This window comes from Delphinapterus leucas, chromosome 5 (assembly GCF_059928025.1).
Source record: "Delphinapterus leucas isolate spDelLeu-1000000601 "Yukka" chromosome 5, BTC_Dleu_Yukka2, whole genome shotgun sequence".
NCBI lineage: Eukaryota > Metazoa > Chordata > Mammalia > Artiodactyla > Monodontidae > Delphinapterus > Delphinapterus leucas.
The window spans coordinates 52,174,722-52,188,165 of record NC_143133.1 but is presented as its reverse complement, the minus strand read 5'-3'; the positions used below and the strand labels follow the sequence as shown (position 1 = coordinate 52,188,165).

At 44.3% G+C, this 13,444-nt stretch overlaps 1 protein-coding gene across 2 annotated transcripts; it reads right to left on the bottom strand.

Moving 5' to 3' along the window:
* Nucleotides 1–782: 782 nt before the first annotated feature.
* SMIM20 (small integral membrane protein 20) lies at nt 783–13,071 on the bottom strand. 2 transcript variants are annotated; one of them, XR_016393255.1, is made up of 4 exons: nt 12,836–13,071; nt 12,350–12,404; nt 2,292–2,348; nt 1,474–1,527 (listed from the first exon to the last, which is right to left on the bottom strand). XR_016393255.1 is itself a non-coding variant. In XM_022566499.3 (3 exons), exons 1-3 carry the CDS (start codon nt 12,942–12,944, stop codon nt 1,490–1,492), a joined length of 204 nt encoding a protein of 67 aa, XP_022422207.1. In that variant the 5' UTR covers nt 12,945–13,047; the 3' UTR covers nt 783–1,489. The 2 variants fall into 2 exon arrangements, 1 of the variants encoding a protein (XP_022422207.1); XM_022566499.3 differs by lacking the exon at nt 12,350–12,404 and having other exon boundaries at nt 783–1,527; nt 12,836–13,047.
* Between the last annotated feature and the right edge of the window lie 373 nt (nt 13,072–13,444).

Below are 13,444 nucleotides of genomic sequence, written 5' to 3'. Positions count from 1 at the left end.
CAAAGAGGTGGACCAAAGGCAGGGTCAAGGCCAGGACATAGGTCCCACTCAGGAGACTAAACTGAGTCTGTTCCAGCCGACAAACAGGCCATCGAGGCCCCAAAGTTCTTGTCTATGACACGCAGACACAGTCATTTCAGCCTGGATATCTTCCAAAGCAGATGTATAGGCACTGGCCTCAGTCACAGAGGAATCTCAATTAAGCACCCACAAGGGGCTTGACTCTTAAGTCACACCACCTTTTGGTGTCCCCTCCAAGGAAAAGAGTGGTCAAATGTCCCCCAGATGAGCCAGTTCTTTTATTGGGCTGTTGACTGTAAGTCAATTAAATGTTAGGGAACGCCTACCAAAAACGATGACTTTGGTTTTGGAACTATCAATCTTTTTTTTTTTTTTTTGACAGTAATTAACATAATTATGCCAGTTGTCTGTTAAGCCATCTCCCAGTTCACAATAATAAAATTATGTCATCAGGTAGCTCATCTAAAAGACAGCATACGGTAATGTGCAAGGCACTCTGGGAAATGTAAAAATGAAAAAGATGTGTCTTTCAAAAGCACATAATCTAGTAAGGGGCCAGAGAGAGCACTAGAGAAAGAAATTCGTATTCTCATGTTCATCTCTGCAGCACCTGGTGAGGTATCTGGTGGAGAATCGCATTCAATAAATATTTGTCTCAATACGTTTGCTACTTACCTTTAAGATTTTTACTTGTATACAATTTTACTTGTATACAAACACCAAACAGTCAAATACCTAGTCAAATATAATGTAGTCAAATAATACTTCTGGGTATCATTTAATGCGCTTACAAAGAAGGATTTACAAAAAATCTTACACCATTGTGAAGTAAAAAGAAATCATTTTAATATACATATTTTCACTCAGTTAATTCAACATGATTTCTACCAGGCATGCATACCCACTCAGCTTGATTTGCTTCATAGTTATTTATTTTTCAAAATGCAGCAACCCTCCCAATGAGATAGTTGAGTTGTACTCTTTATTCTTAAAGAGTACAATGTACCTTGTCCTCAAAGAGTTTTATCAACTTTAACATTTTCAAAGAGCCCTATGAGGCTGCTCAACATGGTGGGTTTTCACTGAAACTTCTTATTTGGAAGACGGCAGAACAGACTAGGATCTTCCCAAGTCTACTGGTTGCTTGTATTCATATCACAGCTCAGGTGGGTAAGAGGTAGAGACTGAATAATAAGTAGATCACCTCCAAATGCAGCTGGGTGAGAAAGCTTCATTTTTAGAAAGGAAACCAAATCATGAAAACCTTCGTAATGGTGTGATTTGTTTCAGGGTTCTTTTGATACTTAAGAAGGGAATTAATCCTGGTGCACACTGCTCTTCTTTACAGCCTTCTAGAGTTTTCTTCTCCAGCCATCGTTCTTTAGCCAGGTGATTTACTGTACTTGCTGCAGAAATGAAAGCACGAAGACTCTGTCTACTTTCATAATCAGAGGTGGTGATAGCCTTTTCATTTCCTGCCAAATGGATCCGACCACACTTTTAACCCTATAGAAAGAAACACGAATAAAAACAGGATTCGTTTTTAAATTTCCTACCACTTCCCTCAACCCCAAACCACTAAGATGACATCAGAATGAAGTTGTGCGATTTCCATGTAGCTGGAGTTAGTGCGGGCAAGCTGCCGGAACCCTGGAACAGGACGGCTGGGAAGCCGTGGCAGCTGACAAGAGACTTTTAAATGGCTCAGAAATTGCCCCATGGCAGGGAGATATGTATCTGGCCTAGCTAAAAAATAAATGAATAAAAAAAAAGACCGCTGCCACAGATTACAAGAGTTTTGGCTAATAAGCTAGAAACCTCTCATTCTCAGCCAACTTGGATCGTCTCAAAGTAACTAACCATTCAGCCATACAGGGAACTTTTGAGCTTCTGTATAAAGCAGAATCCCGCATCGATTAAAATAGCTCATAAGTAAACAGTATTTTCCCATGACGGTGGTGTTTAAATAGGTGCTTGGTAAATATGCCTGCAAAACATCTACTTATGCTTGATAGTTAATTGCACACTTGTTACACACTTATGCCCACTTATCAAATGCAGAAGAGAAACGTGCAAACTTGCAAAAACTCTTTTGGAGTAACATATTACGAGGAAGTCTTGGGGTGGCAACCTCTAAAATGGCAACTGCTGGGAAATAACAGCACAGTTACAATCCAGCCTCGAAGCAAAGATTTCTCCTGCTGCAAAGCACCACTCCCAACGACAACACACTAGTACACGTGAGACTTTGTTGTGATTTTTACGTTTACCTGGTGGCTGCACGTCTTCTTGGACAATACCAGCTCGATTTATGGCTTGTTCCTTCTCTGAGAAACACAACAGAAAAATTACTCATTAGAGAGGGGACTGTGGGGCAGGGCAGTGGAAATCTTTGTATCTACGTGGAACAATGACACGGGACAATTAGGAAACAATATATCTGAGTGCTAGTAAATTCAGAGCTGCCATTGCCCAAAGCTTTTAGGTTACAGAAGTTAGATCCTATCAAGCAAAAAGACTGGATATTTTCAGTGAAAGAAAGAAAGCCGTACTTCAGAAGAAAAGCTTCTAACGAACATCTTTTCCCAGTGATCTCAGCACTTTGGAAAGGCAACAAAAACAACAGCAAAAGAACAATTTTGAAAGAACTGGTGGGTGTGATATGAGGAGAGCAAGGCTGCTGAACTGCAAGAACAAGTACAATTCAGGAGAAAACGATGCAGTTTAGGTGTCTAAAATGTACTCCACTGAGGGCCTAGACCCAGAGCTAAATATGCTATGTTTTTCATAGGAAATAGAGCAGAAAATTAATCTTTGGGTGGGTGGCTTTGGTTTGGATAACTGAAGCTTCCCTAATTGACTGCAGGTGCTATGCCAATTAGTAAGCACGTTTTAGCGACAGCAGCTTAGCCAGTCTCTTTGGAGATGTCCCACAGGCGAAGGCCAAGAGAAACTGGGCATTTTATGTCTGTGGGCTTCAAGCCCTCACACATCTTTCTAAGTGGTGTCGAATAAACCTAAGGCCTGTGAAAACAAAGACTTATTATTTTAAGTATCTTGGAAAACAAATGGTGGCTTTTCAGCAGAAAGACTTGCAGCCAAAGGATGTTTACTACTATATTATAGTAATTAAGTGTTGTAATCAAACCTTTGTTTTAATCAGGCTGACGGTGTTTCTTTAAATCCACGTTTAGCTCTTATTTAATATTAGGCAGTTTTCTTTATTCTCATAAAGATACACAAGCATAAAGGTATAGGAAACAGGGCTTTTCCAAATCAAATATTCACTGAACTTGCTTCTCCAGTGATGTGACGGAAAGTCAATCCTAAGTGACCTGTCTGAGAGTTTTATCAATGCTAAGTTTTGCTCTGGCAAATAAAACACCGGGCAACAGGGATTATCCGAATCTTGATGTCCAATTCTAAGCAAGACAGAGAAGACACAGCATGAGGAAGTTGCTTATACAGAATGGTCTGATGGCTCCACTGGGCCTCTCTGAAAAGTAGCAGGTAAACAACAACCAAGACCCTGTGGACCAAGAGATGCCAAAAGAGTGGGTGACAATGGGACCTCTGAGGTGTCAGACTTCCTAAAATAACACAAAAGGCAATCTCATTTCCTAAGAAGTTAAATTCCTGTAGGAGTGAGCCCTACCATGCTGTCACCATGTAAGTCTCCAAGTATGGATGTGTCTCAAACATGCTCTTAGAAAATGCCAACTAGTAAAAGACTACACTGTCATCGATCGTGCCAGGAACAAAAACAGATATCATTTTTCACAGCTAAAAGGTCCATTCTCCAGTATCATGGAAGAAGGAAGAGATGAATTTTTAACACATGCTTGATTGCCAGAAAGCATTCTAGATGTCCAGGTTTGAGAGAATCAGACAACCTGGTGAACGGAACACATTCTCCAAGAGGCAGGTCCTGCAAAGCCAAAGAAGCTGGCAGCCTGCCAAGCATCAGAGGAAGTTGACTTCTGGTGGCAAAGGAATGCCTAATTTGTGTTCTCACCTCTTACAATGAAATGGAGAACCAAGTGAAGAGAAAAGAATCGCTGTCTTCACACTTCCTTGCTAATTGCTAATGAGGTTGGAGAGAGGCTGAGGATTTATTTTAAACAGACCATAATCTCTTTATAATCCTTGTCCTTATGCAACCCCCTCTTTTTTTGGCTTGGATGGGCAATTTAAACCGATTTGCAGAAGGAGTTCCTACCAAGTGATAACCGGTATTAGCATCCTATCTACATCCCCTGGTTCTTTAATCCATTAATGTTTTATAAATACTCTAAGGCCAAAGCAGTCTTATATAAATTCATGATATGACACAAAGACACTTTATTTGTGAATGCGAGACATGCTAAAGGGAAAACAAACTGGTCCCTTGGGACTTAGCAAGCACATCTTGATGAGGTTGACAGTAGGTTTCTGTTTTGCTATCATTAGAGAAACAGCAAATGTCTCTCAACCTCTGGAAAAAAGGGCAACACAGAAGTCAGGGGTTTAACTATGTGGGCAAATCAGGATAAGCTAATTACTGACCTTTTAGTAGTGAGCATGCTTCTATCAGGAGTGAAATGATTGAAACGCAAATATGCAGCATGGGGCCTGGAGCTTTGCGATGCCCGTTAGAAGTTCCCTCTCCAGTGTCTCAGCAAGCCCGACTCTGCCCCCTGGTGCTAAGGCAGTGAGCTGATTTGCAGTTTTAATTGAGGATCCTTAGCTCTACTCAAAGGGCCAAGGTAGATTATTTAAAACGTAGTAATACATGCAGACGGGCTCATTTTTGTATGGTAGCAAAAGAAGCTACCTCGTAATGTTTAAGTCTTTGAACATGAAACCTATCCTTATATTAAATGTCCATACTGTGAAATCTGTGTGACTTGCTACTTTATTTAACATTCACAGCAAATTGATACAGCGTGCCTAACTGCCAGCCCCCTCAGTGGTCTTGTTACTGACTAGTTGAGGGTGCTCTTGGGGAGGACCAGCAGATAAAAACCTAAAAGCAGGTGCAGAATCTGACCTCGTTGGGGGGGGCCTACACAGTGAAACCATCACCTCGGGAACACCCCTCCATCTCCTCCCGCCAATGAACAGTTAAAATAAAAGCAACTCACAACCTGAGGTAATTGGACAAATGTCAACATTTGAATATGGACTGTATATTACATAATAACATTGTGTCAATATTAAATTTCCTGGATTGGATAATTGTGATTATGTAAGAGAATGTCCTTGTGCTCAGAAAATACATGCTGAAGTGTTTAGGCATCAAAGCTCACAAGGTCTTCAACTCACTCTCAAATGGTTCAGCAAAATAGTAGTAACGATTATATATGGAATGTAATTATATATGAACATATGCGTGTCCATATGTATGTATGTATAGACATGTAACATATATATAGCGAGAGAAAGCAAATGTGGCAAAATGTTAACAACTGGTAAATCTAGGTGAAGGACATAAAGGGATTCATTGTACTATTCTTAGATCTTCTCTGTCGGCTTGGATTTTTTTTTTTAACAACAAAAATACACAACTGCAAAACAAGTATAAGGAAGTCCAAGAGCACTGTGACTATTCCATGATAATTAATTGAAAGTCTCTTTTAAAAATAGCAAAAATAAAATAAAATAATACTTTTCTAGTGCTCCCACTTTGCTGCAGTCTGACTTCGGGGTGATCCAGAACTAGACGTGTGTATTGGGGGTGAGTGTGAGCCAGCGGCTGGGGGGACGAAAGGGCCATCGGAAGCGTGGACTCCTTCCAATACCATGAACACTTTAGTTTCTCACCAGGGTGTGTGGTAGAATCCAGGCAGCTTTGTAAGGCCTGTTAGAAAATAAGACTTTAGTCTGCGAATTTCATTCGACTCTAAGGTGAAAGGAATAAAAAGCATATTCTGAGCACTTGCCATATAATCGGGAAAATGCCCTTCCAAGGTAAGAGGCATTTCTGCGTCAAGTGATTTCTTGCAGGCCTGCTCTGACTCTGTACCACACGCTTGAGGTTGGGGGCGGAAGGGGAACGGGAGGAGAAGTGAGGTATCACAGCTCTCCCACGTAACCTTTGGCTTTACTGGCAGACACTCTCCCCTGTCCTAAAAGCAGGTGAAACAGGGCATCATTAAGCAGCAGACAAGGCTGGGGAGTTAGGGTCTAGTGTCTATCCAGGAATAAATGTGCTAGGTGACCTTGGACAAGTCACCTAAATGAGGGGACTGAATGAACACAAGATTTCTGGCAAAACCCTTTGTGCTTCTGCACATCTAACTAAAGTTAAACATGAACAGGATCACAGAAAATGATCTTATTCTGTCTCATTTCACAGGTTGCCCTGAAATGCTGTTATTTTTTAAAGCCACATTCAGGATCACTGTCTAGTTCCAGGATGCAGAGACAAAAGGCAGACCAGGCTTCAAGTTACAGCGCCTGAATGTGTGCTATATGTATAGCTTCAAGTATGCTTCCCTGAATGTGGGCTCTTCCCACGAATCATGCTGTGCCAATAGGCTGAAAGCTAATAAGCAACGTCTGGATTCCCTCCAGAAGCACAGCAGAACCATCCCCATACTTCTGGTGTGGGACTGACAACTGCCAATGCCAACTGCCATCTCCCCAGTGCTCATTTCACTACTCAGGTATCATGTGTGGAACTGACCTTGTATTCCCCCTAATACTTGGTGACGTCTGGCTGAGTTAGTGAAAGAGCTAGAGAGCACACTGAATGTCAAAATGAAATTCAACACAGCAGTCTTATGATAATGGCCTGTCTGCTTTTAAATCATAGAAGATCTCCTTGGCTTTATTTTACCTAAGCAGCCTTGTGCCTCTTTTCTACTGCCTTGAGGCTTATTCCAGCAGGGGCCCTAGAGCCTACCTGTCCCCATACCCAGGCCGGCCAGCATCACTCAGGCTGGCCCAGATGAAGGGTCAGCAGTGTCTCGACACTTGGGCCCTACATGGCCTGGGCTCCTTGCTAGCCTCTGGCTCCCCTTCTCAAGGACTGGGTGTCTGCCCGGCCTTTCCAAGGGCTGTGGGCTTCTCCTCGGTCTGCCCAGAATTCTGGGGACCATAAATGTATGAAGGACGCTCAGAAGAGAAACAGCCAACAAGAGAGGCTAAGGAGTGGATGAAAGGCAGGAGCAAAAGGGCAAAGCCAGGAGTACTGGCGGAGGGGCAGTCACGAAGCCCAGGGAAGAGAGTGTCTCAAGGAGGGAGAGTCTGGCTGGGGCTTGTGCCTCTCACGCATAGTCACCTGACCTCCTGCGTCACAAAGAGAACAGAAGCCACAACAAACAGGAAGCATCTACAACCTCCCAACATCACAGCTACATCTAGAGGTATCCACACCTGCCTTTCTCCTCAGTTGCTGGAAGAGGTGTCCTGCCTTTGTTTTGGTCCAAGTCTCCCTGCTCCATCTGATCTCAAGATCCCATGCCACCTCCCACTCTATGGACTGTCTTCTCTCTCCTGCAGTCTTCTTTGTCCAGAGGCTCTCTTGGCTCTCCCGCTGCTCCCAGCCAAAACGAAAACACAACAGCCCCCTTGACCAGCTGCAAAATAATTCGTCATTCTCCTCTCCATACAGACCAACATCTTTAAACAGTCAACCCAATATACTATTTACTCTTCAATCCACTGCTATCTGCTTTCTGCCATCAAACCATTGAAAGCACTTCTAACAAAACAACCAATGAGCTTTACCTTCTTTTTGCTAAATCCAATGGATATTTTCACTTTTTTTCTTTCTTACCGTCTTCAAGCAGCCCAGCCCTGCTGACCGCCCCCTTTTCATGAAGAGCTATCTTCTTGGGGCTTGCGACTGCAGCCTCTTCAGGTTTTAATCCTCGCGCTCTGGCCACTCCTTTGAGGACCCTTCCTCCTCTGACCACTTGCTCTTCAGACCCTCAAATGCTAGTGTTCACCTGCATTCTGCCCTGGACCAGCTTGTCTTTTTCAATCTCTGAATGCTGCCTGGGAGCCCCACCTACTGCAATGACTCTGCTTCCCATCCAATGCCAGTGACGCGCCATCTCTAGCTCCAGCTCAGATCCTGTGGCTCAGCTCCCATCGCCTATAGGAAATCTCCAGGAGCATATCCAGGTACCTGAAACTCAATACACCCCAAACCGAACTAGCATGTCCTCTCGTCCCCCAAACAGACTTCCTGTATTTCATAATGTCTAGTAACATATCTCCTCAGCTGCTGGACCCAGAAAGCTGGGTGTCAATCTCTTTCCTCTGCCTCCCTCACCCCTGAGCTAATCAGTCACAAATCCCTGTAGAGGATTTATTTCTTAAATCTGGCTCCGTAATTCAGTCCTTCTCCCCAGTCCCATAACCACCACCACTCTGGTTAAGGCTACAGTCACCTCTCCCTGAGGTCACAGAAAGCACAGCCTTCCCGCATCTGGCCGTCTTACCTCCAACCTTGACCCTCCCAGCCCCTCCGTCACACACAGTCAGAGATTCCTGGAAAGAGTGAATCTGATCACCTTGCACTCCAGATTCAAATTCTTCAATGCTTTTCCACCGGCTGGACTCTGAGGACAGCAGAGGGTTACTGAAGTATTTTGACTAAGCGAGTGAGAAGATCGAATTCAAAGAGCAAACAGCACAATAGACTTTCCGACAGCCACAATGGAAGACCTGGAGTTCTATACATTCTCTGACACACAAGAATGGATGTTCCCAGTTACAAATTCTCACCAAAGAAACACAAAGATGTATTTCAGAATGAAGAAAACTGAAACTAGAAAGGTGTGAGATGAAAGAAGGATCAGTGAGTAAAGAATGAGGGTAAAGAGAATCAATCAGTGACTGTATAAAACACGGATGGTACTAAGTGATCTGGGGAGTAATAAACACAAGGCAGGACGGGTGGGGCGTCTGGGACAGGAGCTAAGGCATTCTAAGGTCTTTGTATATTTCATAGGAGGTAAAGATATTGACTAACTTTAAACTGTCACCACAAAAGAAAAAGAGAATGTAAAACTTTCAAACTAGTAGAGGGTAAGAGAATTAAATAAAGAAGCCTTGAAGGCAGAAAAGGAGAAAAAAGGGAAGTACAGAAACAGAAGAATAAATAGAAAACATAAGATAGGAAAAATAAAAATAAATAAATATAAATATATCAGTAAACATAAGTGAAAATGATCTCAATCCAACAGTTTAAAAAGATTATCAGATTGGATTTTTTTAAAATCCCAGTTTAGGGCTTCCTTGGTGGTGCAGTGGTTAAGAATCCACCTGCCAATGCAGGGGACACGGGTTCAAGCCCTGGTCCGGGAAGATCCCACATGCCGCACAGCAACTAAGCCCGTGCGCCACAACTACTGAGCCTGAGCTCTAGAGCCCACGAGCCACAACTACTGAGCCCACGTGCCACAACTACTGAAGCCCACATGCCTAGAGCCCATGCTCCACAACAAGAGAAGCCACTGCAATGAGAAGCCCGTGCACCACAATGGAGAGTAGCCCCCGCTCGCCGCAACTAGAGAAAGCCCGCGCCCAGCAACAAAGACCCAACACAGCCAAAATTAAATAAATAAATTTATTTTTTTAAAAATCCCAAAAAAAAAAACAAAAAAAAAACAACAAAAAAAAATCCCAGTTTAGGCTGGTTATAAGACTTAAGGACAAATAAAGGCTAAATATAAGAGGATATCTATATCTATATCTCTCTATATATACATATAGATATACACACACACCAGGAAAACACTAACCAAAAGAAAGCTGGTAACTATGATAATATCAGATAAAACAGAGTTCGGGAGAAATATTAGGGGTAAAGAGGACTCATATAATAATAATTGAGCCCCCCCCAGAATATTCTAGATTGTGTGCACAGAATAATATGGCCTCAAGATATCTAAGTAACAGAATTAAGAATGATCTGGAACCATCATATACAGAGCTCTGTACTCCCAAACAAGAGAATATACATCATTCCCAGCACACAGTGAACATTTACAAAAACTGACTTGTACCAAGTCACAAAGCAAATCTTGACCTATCAAAAAAGCAAAATCATATAGTCTGAAATCTTTGACTACAAATGCGAAGAAGGTAGATCAGCAGCAACACACTAACCAGAAAGACCACAGTGGCTGCTGGGTAAAGAATGGGTGGTTCTGGGGACCAGTGGAGCAGGGAGACCAGCTCAGAGTGCAGGGAGTGGGTGGGGGACCAGGTACGTGTGAGGCAGTGACATGAGAGAAGAGCTCTGACCGTCTTGTCCAGTCACATACACCTGGCACCTAACACAGTGCCACACACAGTAATTGCTAAAATCCAGGTTTAAAAAAATGAAAAGGAAGCTAACTAAATGCTAGCTGAATGCGCTGAAATGAACTGAAGCTCCGTCCTCACAGAGGGTTCCCATGACCCGGTCACGAATGCCTCACCTGGGTCGGTCCACCTGCTTAAATCTCCTTGTCTCACTTCCCTGCCCTTGTGATTCCTTATTTTTGAAATGTTTTTATGAGAAGCCTAGTGTAAAAATATACTATGTGTTTCTACACCTGTTATCTCATTTAATTCACCCCAAAACATGTAAATTCAGTCCTGCAAATTCCACTGTTACAGATGAGGAAACAGGCCAGGCTCCGAGAGGTTAAGTAACGCACCTTAAGGTCCTCCTCTAGTAAGGGATTTAGACCCTCATCTGACTTACTTCTCTCACCCTCTTAGAGAGGCAGTATGGTGCCCTGGTGTCACGATTAAGGGCACTGGTGCAAATCCCAGATCCGGGACTCATCGGTTGTGGGTCCTTGTACAAGTTAACTGTTCCATACCTCAGTCTGTCCACATATAAAATGGGGATGATGATCACACAGCAGCTACAATGAAGGGTTGTTATGAGCACCAAATGGATTGATATATAAGAAGTGCTTAGAAGAGTGTCAGACACATAATAGGCTCTCAATAAATATTAGCTATTTAGTATCATTACCTGTTTAAGGAATCAGTTATGACTCTCAGATAACAGTGTCCAAATTAATTAAAACTGAACCAGAAAAGTGGGCAGGTGTTGACTGCCTTACAGTTAAAAATGCAGCTATTGTAGCCACACGAACTAAATGTTCACTTAAAAGGCCTAATCCGTCTGTCTCAAGGCGACTCAGACAACCATAGACTCTGGACTACCCCTATAAGACTGTTGTTGGGAGACACAGCGCAAACCCACACCCTGAGCATCTGACCCAGAGGAAGGTTTCTCAGCCTTGGCACCATTCGCATTTTGGGCCGGATAATTCTTTGTTGGGGAGGCTGCCCTGTGCATTGCACAAAGTTTAGCAGCACCCCTGGCCTCTATGCACTAGATGCCAGTAGCACACACCAGCCCACCCTATGCCGTCCATTTTGTGACAAGCAAAAATGTCTCCAGATAGAACCAACTGTCCCTAGGGGGACAAAAACCATTCCCAGTTGAAAACCACCGCTCTAGTCTTCGTGACTGAAACTTTTCTAGTGGGATCCAAAGCAGACCCCCTTGTCCCAAGTTCAACTCTAGAGGCTGTCATAAAACAGCGTGGGGCAAAGATGCAGTAAGGACGGATAATGCAGATAGATTATACAGGGCTTCACACAGCCCCATGTTCACCCTCACGCATGGTGCATGGAGACAGGCTGGAAGGCAGAATGCTGAGGCCATTTCAATCTTGGCTGATGAAAAGAAGCCACAAGGAAATCTGTGTACTTAAAACGCTCTAACTCAGAAACCAAACGTTGTAGCATCTGTAATGGGCAGAGCATTTACACGGAGCTTTCGCCTTCAAATCGCCAAGCTTTCAGCCTTCGCTAATATTGTCAAGGGGCACAGTTGGCCCTCTTCCATCTTCAAGATGGTTCAGGTTTCCTGGAGAACAAAATGAGCCTCTAATGCCTAATATTTTCTCTCTGACAGATGGTTTCAGACGTATCAAAGTGCTAATCCTTGCTGAGGTATAGGTCTCAAGGAAAGAGAGCTTGGCTTTTAGAATGATAGGACTTGAATGATTAAGGAAGAAAATTACTCGCAGGATATTGACCACTGTCATGTGAGCAACCAGCTTAAAATGAAGACAGCAGAATCTGAAAAAATATTTGAGGAGAAAGGAGAGGAAAAACCCAAAAACCCAGGTTAACAGTTTAGGTTTGAAACATTTCCACTGAAAGACATCTTTGGGAGTGGAAATGAAGTGCAATAAAAACACCTTCAAGCTCAGGATAATTAGGGTCCATCTCCCTCCCCTCAACATCATCATTCCCAGCTTCACCGTCTGGAAGGTCTGGAAACAGAGACGGGAGTAGGAATACTTGTCTTGCCACTTACTAGCTGTGTGTCCTGGGGCATGTTGAACAACCTCGCTGAACCTCAGTTTCCCCATCTGTAAAACAGATAATACCTACCTCAAAGTGAGGTTGTGTAAATTAAATGGTCCCATGTGTGCCTAATGAGATACATTAAAAGACTTCAGTGAATATGAGTATGAACTACTATTTAGTGTCGACCTACTATGTGCAGATTGCTTTCATTACCACCTTTGATTCTCACCAGAGGCTAGATGATTTTATTATACAAACAGATAACTACTAAAGGGGTTGCTGAGATTCTGAGAGATTGAGTCACTTGTCCACTGTCACAAAGCCGCACACAGCGAGATTCGAACCCGGGTCTCCCCGACCGGCGAACAAAGCTCTGACCATGGCCCCACGTGGGGAAGGGAGGGGAGTTACTGAGGCCAGGCCACCGCGTGGGGTCAGAGGTCACTCTCAGTTACTGGGCCCAGGCCACCGCGTGGGGTCAGAGGTCACTCACGGTATTCCTCCAGCCGCATTAGGGGCCGGAAGTAGATGGGGTAGAAGGCGGCGCCGATCAGGGAGATGAAGCCGCCGAAAATGAGCGCGGTGCGCAGGTTAGTTGTCATGGCTCCAGCCGCTGGCCGCCCTGACCCGCCGAGCAGCCCTCACTCTCGGAACCCCGGATCCCGCCGGCGGTATCGTGGCCCCGCTCGGAAGAGGAGGAGTTGCTTTCGCTTCCGGGCCTTGGGGGCGGGGCTAGGAGGCGGGCCGGGGCCGGGGGCGGGGTGGGGTGGGGGCAGGGGTGGGGCCAAAGGCGGGGCCTGGGACTGGGTGGAACTAGGGAGGGGCGGGGTCAACCCGGCGCACCGCCTCCCGGGCTCTCCCTGGCCGCTCGAAGCGCTGGGCGAGCGCGATCCGCGGCAAGAGACTGGAGCTTTAATTGATTCCCTGTTCTGCCCCCGACCCCCCAGCCTGGTTTTTCTCTCGGCCGCTCCACCCACCTATCTTCTGACCTCGTTTACCACTCCCTCCTTTACCAACCACGGTTTTTCGTTCTTCCCCCATTGATTTGATTTTTGTGACTATACCAGGAGGTGGATGCTCTGTATGGCTCGTTGATTTAATC